This window comes from Myzus persicae, unplaced genomic scaffold (genome assembly GCF_001856785.1).
Source record: "Myzus persicae strain clone G006 unplaced genomic scaffold, MPER_G0061.0, whole genome shotgun sequence".
Taxonomy (NCBI): Eukaryota; Metazoa; Arthropoda; class Insecta; order Hemiptera; family Aphididae; genus Myzus; species Myzus persicae.
In genome coordinates, this window is record NW_019100541.1 from 17,351 (window position 1) to 35,397 (window position 18,047).

At 33.3% G+C, this 18,047-nt stretch overlaps 1 protein-coding gene across 1 annotated transcript; it reads left to right on the forward strand.

The window, feature by feature from the left end:
• The first annotated feature begins 16,277 nt into the window (after positions 1-16,277).
• LOC111031783 lies at positions 16,278-16,920 on the forward strand. The gene is made up of 4 exons (XM_022311873.1): positions 16,278-16,426; positions 16,484-16,591; positions 16,651-16,737; positions 16,792-16,920. Exons 1-4 carry the CDS (start codon positions 16,403-16,405, stop codon positions 16,918-16,920), a joined length of 348 nt encoding a protein of 115 aa, XP_022167565.1. The 5' UTR covers positions 16,278-16,402.
• Positions 16,921-18,047: the final 1,127 nt, after the last annotated feature.

Genomic DNA, 18,047 nt, shown 5'->3' on the forward strand with positions numbered 1-18,047 from the left:
TATTATTGTTATTATAATTTTTTGCTTTTTGTTTCTTAACATGTATTTAAATATAAATATAATAAATTCTAAATAAATATAGTTATTTACCCTTTTACTATCATTTTTGTCACGCGTTCATCAATCTCCTTAGATCTACTCTTTGATATAGGTTTTTTACTTTGTATAAAACTTATAATGTTACTTTGGATGCGAGTAGTATCTGTTGAATTATTATTAACGCTCGAACCAGGAACATTTAATGCTTCTACTGGAGGGCCTGCTTATGTATTAATGTAATACCACATAAAGATGTTGAACTCAAATTGGTACATAGAAATGTATAATAGGAAAACTGAATAAAATATACCGTGACTAGCAAGATCATCTACAAGATTTTCATCAAGGTCCATTAACTCTTTTGCTTTTGAAAAAAGTACAGCAGGATGAACCGTTTTTAAATAACTATTCAAATTACCAAAAGATCCACCAGCAGTACTTAATATTTTACTGCAATACCCACATTTGCCTTTACTGTTTTCCAACTCACTAAAATGATTTCAAGTTTCACTTCTTTTACGAGGAGCCATCATATTAAATATATAAAATTCAATTTTAATTTCTAACTAAGTGTAAAAGAGGATTAACTATGAAAAATAAATTTAACTTAATACAAATTTAAAATTTCTGAACAGACTATTCTTATTACTGTGCAGAAGCAAACACAATGTTCATAGAATAGTGCAACACTGTGACTATTTCTATAGTAAGTTTACTAAATAGTTGATAATGAATACAAAAAACACCAATTTAGGGGACAAATGTAGACCAGATTAGACCTGTCCATACAAGCCATTTCATATTCATTGTTATTTTTATTAAGTAACATACTTGGTTTGTATACAAAATTGTATATTTGTATAAGTCAAATAAGGATAACATATTATTATATTTTATAATATATTATTCAATTCAATTAGGTAATATTATAACAAAAATAATAACAATAACACCTTAATTTTACATTTAATCTTTAATAAATCCATATTACATATTATGATCATTTAAAAATTGTTTAATTATCAAAGAAATGATTTGTCATTACTTTAAGATTTAATACACCTAATGCACTTTACATAGCAAATCTGAGTCCTGAGATACACTCAACCCCCTCTTATGCAATGAGAGCAACTTTCACGGATTTTCTTTCCTTTATAGTTTTATTCTCGTAATCTCATATTCTTCATTTAATTGTCTTTTTGTATAATCCATAGACATAATTATATTATGTCTATGGTATAATCTATTTGTAGTAATAAGAGAAAAAGTTCGCTTCGGTTGTGTGAAATCATACCGTTACTGTATGTCCGTATGAATCATTTAAATCAATGAACTTAATGAACTATTGAATAGTTCATTTGAACTATTCACTTCGATGAACTGTGAACTAATGAACTTTTCTTCAAATTGAATTAGACTTTCCATCTCTAGCGCCAAAGCAAGCCTATTATTTTCGTCGTCAATGTGGTAACTTTGCGATCCACTGTTGCAGCACCGTGACCTTCGTTATCACTTCTTCGTATCAGTGTTATTCGTCTTGTAATTAACCGTTTTTGTGAATTTTAAAAATCTCTTATCGTGTATTTCGTATTGTTCAGTTTTTCCAAATTTACCTTTATTTTTCGTCGTGTTCATAATGTTTTTCGTAGTGCATCTTTCTTCTTTTGCCGACACTCAAGTTGTGCACATTCAGCCAGTGTCGAATACCAGCCAGGTTAAATTCGTAACTTAAACCGCATGTTCAGCGGCATCGTATTTGTTTTCCATAATTTTTGCATCTGTCTTGTGCTGTGATTTGCTTCTGTAAGTATCGTTCATAGTCACAACATTGTGCACTACTAATATTATTTTCCTCATTCAGGGCGCTCATCGACGTCCTTATAGAAGCATGTGTTATTATGGTGAATTTTATGTCAGTGAATTATTCGTTTGAGCTGGGGACTCGTTAGTCGCACGTTCTCGGGATTGTCACATATTTTAATATTATATTGTATTTTTTATTGTGAAAATTTGTGCATCCCGAGATGGTAGCGTTCTGGTTTCGTCGTTTACGGACTCCAGCTCACAGGTAATCGGCTGACGAGCCACATATTATTATTATTATTATTATATTATTTATTTAGTGCCAACAGGCCACATATTATATTATTGTATTAATATTTGGTACTGCCAACAGGCTGTTTTTCTATATTATTATTATTATTTAAACCAATTATTCTTGTTACCGATATAATTTAAAATTTTATTCGTATAATATATCCTCATTACTAAACACTAAACACTTCAAGCGTAAGGGCGTACTTAATCCTCTAAGGATAAGACGTCGGTTACTCGCACATTTTTGTTGACCTCGACGTTATAAATTTCTCAAGTCATTTTGTTAATTTTTTTTGTGTTTTAATTTCATATAATTAGTATCATCATTATTCAGCTTATGTAGCAATACTGGTTGTAATTATAGGCATACTTAGCACTTGGTGTAACAGATAGTTGCCAAGGCCTAGTAATTATTATTGTTGATTTACATTATATTCATTGATTTGTATGTCAATTGTTGTTTTGAATTTTTATTTTGTATTGTATTCAATTATTATAGCTCTTCGATATGACAGCTGTACAACTGAAAAAACTAGTCAAGGAAAGATCCTCGATCAAGTCATCAGTTGATGACATTAGTATCTATGTTAAAAAGTTCAATAAAACTACCCAATCCATCCGTCATGCTAAAAAAAAAAAATCAGCATTTAAAATTACAAAACGATATTAATAAAAAACCTTAAGAGGACGTTATACCGCTTATTTTCAACGGTAAAAACATGTCCACGCAAAGCAATCAAAACTTCACTAAAAAGTGGTTTTAGAGTTAAAATACCTCTAATAAAATGTGTAGGGAACAATATTTCCAAGAAAATGTCACATCCGTTTTATAAAAAAGTAATTAGTAAAAAAGATACAGCTAATTAAAAGACGTAAAATATGTATATTTTGAATTTTAATTTGTAAGTTATATATTAGCAATATTAAAAAACGCATATAATGTTTTCTCCAAAATATTGTTTTCTTTCAATTTTATTATAGGTGTTTTTTCTCTATAACTACTGTAAAGCGAGCAATTGCAATTTTCCGTAATTTGAAGTTGGAATAAAAGTTTTTTTTGTTGCTATGTTTATAATTTGAAAAAGTTATTTTTAAATTTTTTTGTTAATTTTCATTTTTTCTATTTCTAATTTTTGTTTGAATAAAATATTATTATATAATTACCTTAATGTTATCAATAATCGTTCTTCTACTCCAATTGGTTCTCTCCAGTATGTTTCTTGTTTTTTAATTGATGGCCCAACCAAGTTCACTATTTGTTGAAAATTTGTGAGATTCATTCTATAGAATGATTTAAATTTGTCAGGATGTTGATTTAATTCGATTGCAACAATAGTAGCACTATGTTTTAAATTGATGAGGTTCGCAGGATGCACCCAGTATCGCCTTTTTTTTTTAATCATCTTCTTCTTTCGATTTAACCACCATAGAACAATAATGTCATCATCGGACGACATCTTTAGACCAACTAAAATGAGCTGTGTGAACTAACTGGTGGGTAGGTGAAAAAAATATTTATGAAACAAATTTGTTCTGTGTGTATTGACCATGAAATATGTTTCGTGCTATTAATTGTAAGAAACAAATTTTATGAAACAAATTGCTCATGTGTGTCACCGGCCTAAGAGTCCAGCACATATGGTGGTGGTAACTGGTGGGTAGTCACTGGTCATTAATTTTTGAATAATATTCAATGATCATGTTGTATACTTATAATTGACATTTATATTACATTATTACGCATAACTATTACTAAACACTTAACACCAAACATTTTTTAACAAACACCGAAAAATGAATCACTTGTTCACATGCGTTATACATACGTTATGTACTTATGTATGTTATTACTTATTGTATAATCAAGAAAGAATTTGGAGTGTATCGGTACGTATCGGGTCAATTTTGGGAGTTCAAGATGTTACACTTGCAATGTACAAGCGATACGTACCGACCCGTATCGGACTCGGACTCCGATACGAGGTGGTACGTAACTATTCCGTATCGATACGTATCGAATTTTTCTACTTGAAAATCTTGAATGTGTATTGTAAATTGTAATACTGTATTGGGCTTAGTATCATGTTTGTTGATTATTCGTGATAACAAATTTCGTTATTTCTTGAAAAAAAATAATTCAAAATCGATAATATTGCTGTAACACTGATTAACAGCCAACAGGAAATACATTTGAATTTAAACAAATTCTAATAATTGTTTAAAAATTATTGACTGGACCTTAGTGAAAGTTTTTGACACCGAAATTTTTCTAAAAATCGGATTTACAAAATGGCTATCTTGATTTTTTTTTTTAAAGTCAAATAGACATTTTTTTAATTTATAATTTTACATAAAAAATGTTTAAAAAAATCTAAAATTATTTTAAATGTAGCGCAGACGACAATTGACAATTTAAAAAAAAAAGAAGTTGAAAATATTCAGTAGAACAAAAGTAATTGCAATTGTCAGTTCATCGTGAAACACCCTGTATATATGTAAAGAATAAATAATTCTTTAAATTCTATTATACCGCGCTCTGCACGGTTAGTGTGGTTGTAACTTGTAAGGTGATTAGTGATAACAGTAATAATATTAATAGTGATAAGCAATATATGATAAAATGAAATATGTAATACCTAGTTATATAGTTGTAGTTTAGGAATTGACATTTTATTGAAGAACAAACATTTATTGTCGTTTCTTTATATTTAGGTAAGTTCTGTATATAATATAAATAATATGTAATAATAATAAATAAAATCTTTATATTTAGAGCAACACATTATTGGTTTGATTTGTTTGTGGTCAATTCCTGGATAAATATCGTAAAAGTCTTATAAAACGACAATTTCGTTTGAGCAATATGAAGAAGCTACAATTTGAATTTATGATTAAACCATCAAGCGATGGAAAATCAAATTTGATGACCATAACTTCAATTACCACTGAAGCTAAAGAAACATATGCTATACTGGAAGAATTACAACAAATAAGTTTCCATAAAGAGGTGAGTACAACTACTATGTATAATATGGTGAAAAGTTCATTAAAAAAAGACACCAATTCAGAAAAGTTTGGATACCACTGACTGAGGAATTAAAAAAAGTTTACATGGATGATTATGATAACATGCTATTCGCAGGCCAGTGCTTAGAAGAAATAACAGGTAAACCTGCTAACACTATGATTCAAGAAGAAAAAGATAGTTTAAATACTTTAAATTTAAATACTTTAAAACTATTAGAGACATTAGTTGGAAACGCACAAATACCAAGAGATCAAAATTTAAAGACAATTTCAGACAAATTTGTGCTTGAAAAATTTACAAGCAAGGATATAAATGCAAGTCATTGGATAAATAATTTTGAAAAAGAATGTATTCGCTTTGATGTTAATGAGGATCACAAAAAAATTGAAATTCTCAGATTATTTATGGACAACTCTTGTACAGATTGGTATAGCTCTATGATAATAAAATTAACAAGAGACTCAGAATGGAAAATTTGGAAAAACAAATTTTGTGAAACATTTTCAAGCAAAGGTTGGAACCCAGTAACTTATGCATTATTATACAAATACAGAGATGGTTCGTTACTGGACTATGCAATAAAAAAAGAAAAGCTTTTATTGGATATGAGAAGAACAATTGATTCGGGTACCTTGATAGATCTTATTGCAGCTGGTTTACCAGAGTTTATACTTAATAGAATTGATAGAGAGGTATTAAAAGACACTGTGGATTTGTTTAGTGAAATCAGCAAGTATGAACACATGGTAATAAAAAAAAAAAGATTCTAGGCATGAACCATAAAGAAAAAAGTGAAGAAAAAAAACCATGTAAAAATTGTGAAAAACTTAATAAAGGCACTCGTTACCATCCTGAATCAGTATGTTGGTTCAACACAAGAGAAAACGATAGAGAAAAAAAAATTACATCAAGCATGTAAATAATTCAGTAGTTGAAGCTGAATTAAATGACACAGATCAAAAAAACTAATTGTTACACCATTAATTAAAGTCAAACTGCTATTAGATAATAAATTAGAAATATTTGGGATACACGACTCTGGGTCTAATGTTTCATTGATAAATTCTAAATTATTAAAAATAAAATACAGAAAAATGAATAATATAAAAAATGCAAACTTAAGAACAATTAATGGTGTTAAAAAAACAAATGGTTTGACAAATATAAAAATTTAAATTTATGAAATTGAAGAAAAAGTATATGTTTACATCATAGATGAAGAAAACTTCAAATATGACTTTTTGATAGGATTAGATATTATAAAAAAATTCAAACTTATTCAGAACGAACATTTAAAAATAACTCAAAACATCAATTTAAATCAAAAAGAGAAAATTGAAGTAAAAAAAGAAAATACTAAAATAACAGATATAGAGGAAAATAACTTCCAAACTAAGATAGATTATTTAACTAACAACCAAAAATATGAAATAAATAAACTAATTGAAAATAACAAGTCAATTTTTGCAAATGACAAATACGACATTGGTACAGTGAGAGAATATGAGGCACGTATTGATCTAACAGTTGACAAATACTGTAGTAAAAGACCTTATAGATGCTCCGTAGAGGACAAAAAGGAGATAGAAGAACAAATATCAAAATTACTTAAAAAAAAACTCATTGAAGCTGCACCAGTAACATTAGCATTTAAGAAAGAGGATAAGAGAAGATCCAGACTATGCATAGATTTCAGAGACTTGAACAAAATAGTAGTACCTCAAGCACAACCATTCCCACTGATTGATGACCTAGTGATAAAGACAAGGAACTGCAATTACTTTTCGACATTAGATATAAATTCTGCTTTTTGGTCTATTCCACTCAGAATGGAGGATAGAAAAAAAACTGCGTTTGTGACACAGGAAGGACATTTTCAATGGACTTGCCTGCCTTTTGGTTTAAAAACATCACCAGCAATTTTTCCGAGAGTCTTAAGTACAATATTAAGGAAATATAAACTTACAGAATTTGCTGTTAACTATATTGATGATATTCTTATATTTTCTAAAAATTTTTATGACCACATTAGTCACTTAACACAGTTATTAAAGGCAATACAAATTGAAGGTTTCAGATTAAAATTTACAAAATGTACATTTGCAACAGACTCGGTGAAATATCTTGGTCATGTTATACAGAATAACTCTATCAGGCCTGTAAAAGATAATCTAGTTTCAATAAATAATTTTCCGGTTCCAAAAACTCAAAAGAATATAAGGCAACTTCTGGGAAAAATAAATTTTTATCATGAATACATACCAAATAGTGCAATTATCCTAAATCCATTGCATAATTTACTTAAAAAAAACCAAAGATTTATCTGGTCTATAGAGTGTCAAAAAGCATTTGAAAATATAAAAAAACTACTGTGCTCACAACCAGTTTTAGAAATTTTTGATAAAGAATTACCAATCAAGATTTACACAGATGCATCTTTGGAAGGTGTAGGAGCCATTCTCAAACAAACACAGCCTAATGGAAAAGAAAAACCAGTGGCATACTTCTCAAAAAAACTGAATGAAGCCCAAAAAAAAAAGAAAGCAATATATTTGGAATGTTTGGCTATCAAAGAGGCAGTAAGATACTGGCAATACTGGCTTATAGGTAAATCATTTACAGTATATTCTGATCACAAACCGTTAGAGAACATGAACATTAAATCTAGGACTGATGAGGAGCTAGGAGATTTCACCTACTATCTGTCACAATATGACTTTCAAATTAAATATGCTCCAGGGAAAGACAATTTGGAGGCAGATTGCCTAAGCAGAAACCCAGTATTGGAGACAAATGAGAATAAAGAAGAACAACTTAAAATAGTAAATCTAATAAAACTGGATGATATTCTAACAGATCAAAAAAATAATGAAGAGTTAAGAAACAAAAAAAAAAAAAAAAAAAAGCTGATAAAAAAAAACAATGTATATTTTAAGAAGTGTAGAAAAAGAAAAAAAATCATGTTATCAGAGGAGTTCAGCATTAAACTCATAAAGAACATACATGAAAACTTATGCCATATTGGTATTAAACAAATGCAAAAGAAGATTGGTACAGTATACACAGCGAAAAACTTGACAAAAAACATAATACAATTTTGTAAAAACTGTGGGATATGTATGAAAAACAAATCTAGAGGAAATGACAAATTTGATTTAATGTCTCATCTGGGTCCAGCCACAAAGCCTTTTGAGATAATCTCAATAGACACGATTGGTGGGTTTGGAGATTCGAAATCCGAAAAAAAATATCTACATCTCCTAGTGGATCATTTCACAAGATACGCATTCATTTTAACATCAAAAACACAGAGTGCGAATGATTTTGTAAAATTAGTCAACAATATAGCAGACACAGATGAAATAGGTATACTTCTCACCGATCAATATCCGGGAATTAATTCAAAAGAATTTAAACGTTTTTTGAGTGGAAAGTCAATACAGATGGTTTTTACTGCCATAAATACCCCTTTCTCAAATGGAATAAATGAAAGACTTAATCAAACACTCGTAAACAAAATTCGATGTAAAATCAATGAACAAAATAAAAAACTAGCTTGGACAACAATAGCACAAGAATGTGTAAATAGGTATAATGATACTGATCATTCAGTTACGGGGTTTGCGCCAAGATATTTATTATATGGTACAGATGTTTCAATATTGCCACATGAATTAAAAGAAGGAAAAAAAACAGAAATTGATTGGATATGTGATAGGAAAATAGCATATGAGAATACAATAAAATCACATGATTATAACAAAAAGCTATTTGATAAAAATCGAAAAGACATGGAATTCAATGTAGGAGATATGGTGTATGTGGAAAATGGAAACAAACTAAACAGGAGAAAACTGGATGAACTGAAGATCGGGCCGTACAAGATTATAGAGAGGATATCAAATTCAATCTATAGGATTAACACAGGTCACAAAAAGACAGAATCTAATAATTTCCATATAACGAAACTTATTCCGGCTTCTACATTGAATGGAGTAGAACCTAGCTGGTTAGGTACTTGACTTCGAGACGAAAATTTTATGGAAAATTGTCTTTCCCGGTGGGGGAGATGTAAAGAATAAATAATTCTTTAAATTCTATTATACCGCGCTCTGCACGGTTAGTGTGGTTGTAACTTGTAAGGTGATTAGTGATAACAGTAATAATATTAATAGTGATAAGCAATATATGATAAAATGAAATATGTAATACCTAGTTATATAGTTGTAGTTTAGGAATTGACATTTTATTGAAGAACAAACATTTATTGTCGTTTCTTTATATTTAGGTAAGTTCTGTATATAATATAAATAATATGTAATAATAATAAATAAAATCTTTATATTTAGAGCAACACATTATTGGTTTGATTTGTTTGTGGTCAATTCCTGGATAAATATCGTAAAAGTCTTATATATATATATTCAACTGCGTCGCGCATCATTTTTGTTCAATATTAATAGTCATTTTTTTTTTTTTAGTACTAACTCAAAGCAAACGTCTTCGTCCAGTTCATCTCCGCCTTTATTCATCAATAATATACAGAAAATAAAGTGAGTTAATTTCATTTTTATTTAAATTATAAAAATGTATCTATTCCGTTATGCCCCTCGCGTTTGGACAATTTATTTTTTATCTAATTTTTTATTTTTTTTTATTACCGTATTATGGCGTATTATGGCGTATTATTGCTTTCCTCCAGAACTTGAAGAGTCAAGTCAACAATGTGAATCTTTCGATTGGCGAACTTCGTATGAACGAACCAAACCCCGTGCGCACAATGAAAAATGTGGACACAAAGTTTGGCCATGCCGTGTCTTGTGTTCTGATAGATGTAGCGAACACGAGAACAATCAATGTCTTTCTACCAAAAGCTATCCAAATGGCAGACGAGGATATCGCCGGGTACAATCTTGGTGCTGTACCGCCGGTAAGCGTTATATACCGGGGGTTGAATAAGAGGAGTTTTACTATCGATTTCGAATGAGATCGATAGTAAAACACTGTTCTATGTACTTTATACACAGTTTATTTAATTATTATAAAAATATTTACAATTATGTTCAATAAAAATTTTTTACATATATGTCTTATCTATATTTTATCTTGACCCTATAATGTTAATATTTTTCTAAATCGATGCAAACGAAAGATATATTTTATATACATTTAACAAGTTATATAATGTATTTATATACATCAAAATAATAGGTGGTGGATAATTGGAGGTATCCATAAACCGCATAAGATTCGGATTGGCTGCCAAGTCATCGTAAAAATCTTTTTTCTCCACACGGTAGAATAGCGAATCTGAAACACATAATAATATTATATGATACATAAAATATATATTTTTTTTTATTATTATATTATAAACGCACCATTATCGGTATACAACAACTCAATCCTATCTCCATAATGACGTTTCATGACATCATAATGAAATCCGTACATTAAAACTTTACTAAGTTCTAGTACGGTAAATCCTATGTAGATGGGCTTGCAGAAATCCACTTCTTTACCATGTTGAGTGACAAGCTATAAGTCTAATCGACAACGCATGTTCTCCATTGTTTTCCCTACATACACACAGTGGACGTTATGTAAAGTTTAAGTAGTTCAAGGTTCGGAAAAAAAAAATTGTTTTTTCGTAAAATTTATAAATAACATACCGAACACCGAATTGTTTAAATCTTTAAAAAACTTTTGTGTTGAGGTTTATGTACGGAGCCATCCATGGGGATTGTCGGAATTCCAATACTCGATGCGTCTGAAATGTACGAAAAAAGTAATATGATGCGTATACACATAATAATAATGATAATATTAATAATCACTTTTTCTACTACGACGCCGTGATCAATGACCTGTTTTAAATTCATATAATGAACCACGTAGCGTTCTTTCCTCAGAAATGTCACCATCAACTTTCGCACGGTGGACCCGCGTGGTAGTTAGCGTGTGGCAGGAACGGGATATCATTGTGAGCGTCGTGTAGGTGTTGAGGATAAGAAATGTCGACTTCGTAAAATCTACCAATGTCATCCGTCTAGCGCATCCATTGTAGCTGATCGAGGGCAACTTCGGGGTTTCCCGGGTACCATGAGAAATCGCTAATCGGTATATATTTGCACATCGCGTACCCATACAAATTATTAACTAGAAAGAAAAAAATCGGTTAATACACCGGTAAATATATCGGTATTATTATCCGCAATATAGATGCGGATATATAATTTATATTTTATAATCACCATCTAAGTATAACCTAACCTGGGTTCGTCGGCATTGTATCCTGGCGTCTCCGGATTGTTGGCGCGAGCGTGATGCTTGCTGGCCTGCACCAGACCACCACGCGTACCGGACTCTATGAAGAGTATTTTCTCATAATCATCCAAAAGAAAAAGCTCAACTTTCGTAAGTTTCAACATACAGTCAAAGCTGAAGCCTGGTAAACCCTGTGCCGGGTCCAGGTGATATGTGGTCATGCATTTATCCCTGAAATTTTCGAAGATATCGGCGCAGATCAGCACATTGATTTGTAGATACAAGTCGCTATATGCGCCTGGCGAAGAGCAGTCAAAATGGGACCAAACCCGAGTCGCATGATCGTAGTCTTCGTCGCACACGTGCGTCTCCGTCAACGCGCTGTAGAATAGAAAATTGTCCGGTAACGATGGTACTTGTAATTTTTCCCACGAATCTGTGTATTCATACGGATACACGCCCTTCCGCGTGACCAACGACATCTCCGACGGGGCGAACACTTTTGCGACTTCTCGAAACTTATCAAAGTTCGCAGAGGAGAGGTTCTCCGCCAAGTGGGCCAAGCTCGACGCCATGAACCGACACGTGTCTACAAACCTGACTGAGAACGTGTTGTTTATAAATTTCGAAAACGAAATATATTTCTCCTCAGTGTTCGCGATTACCGATATTCGATTATTGTCGTCGTTCGCCAAATTTGTAACGATGAAATGCGCGTCGTAGTTAGACAAATTATGCAGGAAGCATGGTACAAATTTTGGTGTTTTCAACTTGAGGTTGCACGTGTTGCATAACGTTTTTAAAAAACGTCCAGACAAATGGTCGTGATGTGCAGTTTTACAGTTGCGTTCTCTAAACGCACAGCTGCACAAGTCGCACATTATCTTGGCATCGTGCACGTGACAATCCTCAACACTCATAATAATCGGTACAATTACTTCCTTATATAATCTGGCTATTTTTTCGGCCACACCGAGTACGTCGCGAACAAAACGCTTGGCCACGTCATCTTCGGTCGCCGAACCACGGAAAATGACCGGTACCCTCGGTATGTCGAACTGATCGAACAACTCAGTTGGTACACCCTCCGCCGCGACCACATGGTACCCGTAGCTCATTGGATGGCGATCGTGTATTGCAGTGGTATTCGCCCCTTGTTTCCGGTCCGTTTTCAGTAATAAGGCTTCGGCAGCCGCTCCGTCTTACACCACGCCTCGAATTTCAGCGTATCTCCCTCTTTCGGTATCAAAGGAACAATCGGTTTGTGCGCGTTACACAACAAGCGACGATCCGCCAACGCCCGCTCGCCGTACAATTTATATTTTAATGGGCGGTCCTCAAAACTAACGAAGCACAGTTTGCAGTAAAATAAGCGATGTTGATGATTATTTTTTTGCGGGCTGGCTAGGCGTGAAAAATTCGATATATACGCATAGTGATTATTAGCACCCTCTCCGGTGATTAGTAGTAGGTCGAAATGGTTTGCCTTTTCCTCCTCTACGACGCGCAGTGGGTATGCGGCAGATTGTGGGATAGATTTTTTATTTTTTTTATATTCTACACAATTTCTCACACCGTATACATTTCCTGTCGTACCCGGATTTGACCTTTCAAATAATTGTATCTCCGATACGGGAGTGGGAGTTGACAGCGCAGAAAAGTCGTAACGATGTTCTTCCCTCGAATAATTCATGCCCACTCGTGTGCGATCGCTAGACACATGTTTGGCGAGAATCGCCCACTTGAAACATTGCGAGTCGATATTTTGAGAGTTAACAACGGCCTCCCGACTCAGAATACTTTCCGGCAACGGTAGGCGTATACTCGTACACACCCAAGAGCAGTCCGTCAATGCACGATAAGGCGAACCCGCTGTATTTCCCGGTGTACGAATCTTCTTCGGCCTGGAGCGATGCGAAATCACGATCCACCAAACCTTGACATTGCTGTGGGCATAGAGTTCACGGGCTGAAGTTTTAAATGCCTGATTTTGAGCAGAATTGTCCAAGTTTGGTATTACGTATGTGGCCTCTAATTTAAGGTTGTATTTTACAGGATTAATACTCGCGCGCTCGCGTAATTTCGCGATTAATTCGGACTCTTTCGAATTGAGGAACGCACGATAACTAGCTACGTTATCAACGTTCTTCCTAAAGTACCATAATATTGCTCGTTTATGTGATGACTCGATCTCAATAAAGCCCGACGTATTAACCCTATGCATGCTCGCCTTTTTACGTTTGATATTTATACTACTATTTTTCGTGTGAGCCACGTCTTCCTCGATGGACGGTTGTGAAAGTGAAAGTGTTAGTGCGGTGGTGGCGAGGGATCTTGCGACTGTTCCGTCGACGATAGCCTGTGCGGGTGGTGGGGAAACGATAACCGGTATGCGGGCGACCGATGTTGATGAGGGTTGAGGCTGGGGAGTAGATGTGCCAGCACGACGGCGGCTATTCGTGATGTACGGCAGTGGCGAAACATATAGTTGTGCGTCAGGGGTAGTGGCGGGGGGTGCCCAGTTTATGACTGATGTGCGACCTAACATACATTATTAATATTAAGATAGCGTCGTTATTATTGTTATTAATAAGAAAAAATGATTTACCCATTGCGTCGCCTATCCGTACAGCGTTGTGGTATTCGGGAGTGTTTTTAGCTATCACTATATTTTAAAATTAATTTAATTAATAACCCCTAATTAAGCTAAACGTTGTTGTTCCGAAAAAACACCATACTCTACATAACTCACCATAACTCTAATTTTTCATCATACAAACAACTGATTTAAAAATTAATAACTTATAACTATAATATATGATAATAATTCAACAATGTTAGTTTACGTAACTATGAATAACAAAAAGGTTTTTTCGGCTCAACGTCATAATAATCAATGTACTTACCATGAAGATTTTGTACGTGGTTTCGAAGTTTGTCCCGGAGACATATCCCACACGAATTCGTTGATCCATCGTGGGTTTTAGCGTACCTGTTTAAATCACGCTTATGAACGTAAACTTTATTAAAAATCGTACAGTTAAACATTTTCGTAAATATACGACACACAGTGTTGTAAGATAATAATAATAAAATGTAGACGAGAGACGAATATACGCAAGGATGTGGAACGTGATTGAACTTTGTTGGCTGTCTGATCTGTATTCGACGTGGTGTTGGACATTACGATAAGAAATAATCGTCCGTTAAGTTTGGTCAGCTCTCGACTTCGGCGTATATCACAATTTACTATATGATTGGTGTGTATATTTATATATATAATTTACGCCCACATCTTACACATCTTGTCACATGTGTGGCGGGTACCTGATAATAGGGAATAACTCAACGTTGTATTTTACATACCACTATCCAAATATTTTTAGTTTATATTATTGTTATTGCATTGCTTAGCTTACACTGCTGATGAATTACTAGTTCATACAGCTGACAGTTACTCACAAACCTTTACACTGGGTAGAGGTGTCTTATCAACTTTCAAACCTAGAACGTATTATCTACGATTTATTATTTTTATACGGTTCGATACAATGAATTTATAAAAAAGTTCTGTCGATTGTCGATCTCTAGTGCGTTCCTTGCAAGAAAACTCTAATCCCGAATATCCCGAGTATATAAGTTTTATATCGAGGCTGAAAACATTCGATTCACACCCATCACAATCGTATCAAGATAAATATTCGCTGACTGAATGCGGTTTCACTTTTACCGGGGCGGGCGACTTAGTACAATGTTTCTACTGCGGCTTGTTATTGGGAAAATGGGTGGAAAATGACGGAGTGTGGCAACAGCACGCCTCGCATAACCCTAAATGTGTATTTGTATTATTATATAAAGGTGCACAATTTATTGATAATGTTAATAATGAATTTAATGACAATCGTAATACCCGTGATAATAGTCAAGACCGAGATGTAAATCAGAATCGTATGATGTTGTCGGCTAACATGCAGATATATAATATGTATAATATATATTTTTGTTGAATAAATATGGAATTATATTAAACAATTTAATCGCGTTAGTATTTAGCTTAGTATCCTGTTAAAAGAATGTATATGGTTTTAATATGTCTGTATATGTTTTTATTATATATATATATATATATATGTATAGGTTTTTAATATATTTATATAATGGATACACCGAAAAAACTGCGTCCACCCAAATCGTTGGTTGATAGCGATACCAACGAGTATAAAGAAACGGGACGTCTGCGTGGTGGCGTCCAACGGTCGTGACTTGGGTGGCGCGGTGGCCCGACGGTCGTGTCGTAGGTGTTGCGGTACAGGTGGGAGGTGGGTGGCGGGGAGGGCGCTGACAAGCGGATGGTGGGGGGCGGGGGGGTTTGAAGCGGAGGGTCACTCGGAGCGGCCTTTTCCTCCTACTATTGACAACAATTAAAACAGTTCAATTTAATAAGTATTTGATAGTTTAATGCTACTATTTTTTTTTATAATGCTTTATAGTTTTATACAATATTATTATAAAAGTATAAAGCCATATTAAAATTTAGAAACCAACATAATAATGTCGTTACTAAAATAAACTTACCCGTGACGTTTTTAACACAAATCTTTCCGTTTGNGGTGTCCGTTATATACAGGTGTCCGTTAAGTCAGGTTTCACTGTATTTTAAATCAACTCGATCAAATATCCGAATACCTGAAGACTGATTTCAATATTGATAAATACGCAACACGCGAAGAAGTAATAACAATAATTAAAGTGATTCATATCGATTTAGTTGCAAAGCATATACCAAAGAACAACCAAAGTTTTATAAACCAGATCAAATTATTCGCGACTGAACCGCTGGCAATCAACTGGATGACGGAGAATTCGCTAAAAGTATGAATATATATATTATTTTGAAATTATTTAACATATTTTGCATTAAATTAGGCTGCAGATGAGGAACTGATCAAATTTCTCCCGCCTACCCAGAGGATGCAAGAAGTTGAGGAATTAAAGGTAAAAATAACATACGATTTTTTTATAATACGATTACTTATTTCTATTTTATTTTAGTATAATACTGAAACCTTTGACATGAAAATGCTACAGCCATCACCACCAAGATACTCAAGTATGTCTCCATTGATGACATATAACGAAGATGATTTATCACAGTCACGGGTAATTTAAAATTAAAATAATAAAATATTGAATAATTAAATGTTATTATTTATTTATAGGCAGCTGACGAGGAGAGGGGGTTCAGAGAATATTCATCCACACATTCGGACACAGCATGGGCACCAATTCGGAAAACCAAACCAAAGGTGATATATATATATTATATAATTTGTATGATAAATAATTATACCTTTTTATAGGCTGTTGGCGAGTACGACGGTCCGACATATTTTAACAGATGGCCATCATCCCCACCACCTCTGATCGACTACTCAGACTGCAAGTCAGCAAAATCATCTAATAGGTGTATTAAAAAATTATTTTATTAATAATATCCTATTAATGATGATAATAAATATTCTGTATATCATAACATGTGTTATTTCCTTACGTTATACGTACCTCCAACCATATATCTTACTATAGAGTGGGGATTCACTCCCACTCTCAACGAGCGCTAGATTGTTCTGCATAAAACGCGCGACATGAGCATAGGCCAAGTCAGTCGCAACCAGCTCTTAAAGTCATAACAATTTATGCGTTTAATCCGTCATAATGGTTACTAAACTTATTGATTGTTCAACTTTTTTCGTGGATGATAATATTTTTGTAAATATTGGCCTTGATCCAGATTTCTTGTTTAATTGTGTTCTGTGTATTACGAGCAACCACAATGTGTGAAAATAAGTGTGGCCTTATATAAATCGCTGAATGTATTACTTAACAACTTAAACTTTTTACGACCTTCCCATTTACTGTTGGAGAAGTTTAAATTGATATCAATAGAAGAATGCAACGGTGACAACATTCTGTCTCTTAAATGTCTACAGCAAGATCAGAAGATACATCTGACTAGGGAGAATGTTCCTAGGATCTTGGAACTAAGTGATACCATGGAAGAAGTTATTGAGATGAAAAATATGTACAGACGGCCAGTCGTATTACTTCAGGCTTGTAGGATTTCATTATTTCTCGGGAACGAAATGCCATTAGCCAAAGGTACGAACATTAGTGATATTGAATATTATTTAAGCTCATCGAGGTCAAAAAATTAAAAGAGTGTATTTCTGTCACCGGCACATGCTTAATAGCAGATTTGAAGAGTAAAACATACAAACAATTAGCAAGGGGCTGGTTATCATCATCGTCCGAAACTGAGGTAATACGAATATATTTTTACATATCATTTTATACTAAAGGAAACCTAATGTTTTTAGCCTGAAGTCAAGAGACCGAGGACAAGGGCATTCGAAGCACGTGAAAGGGCAAGACGCAAATTAAGTTACTAATTTTTTCCTGCCAATAATAGTTTATAATATTATATATATATGTATAGGTTTTTAATATATTTATATAATGGATACACCGAAAAAACTGCGTCCACCCAAATCGTTGGTTGATAGCGATACCAACGAGTATAAAGAAACGGGACGTCTGCGTGGTGGCGTCCAACGGT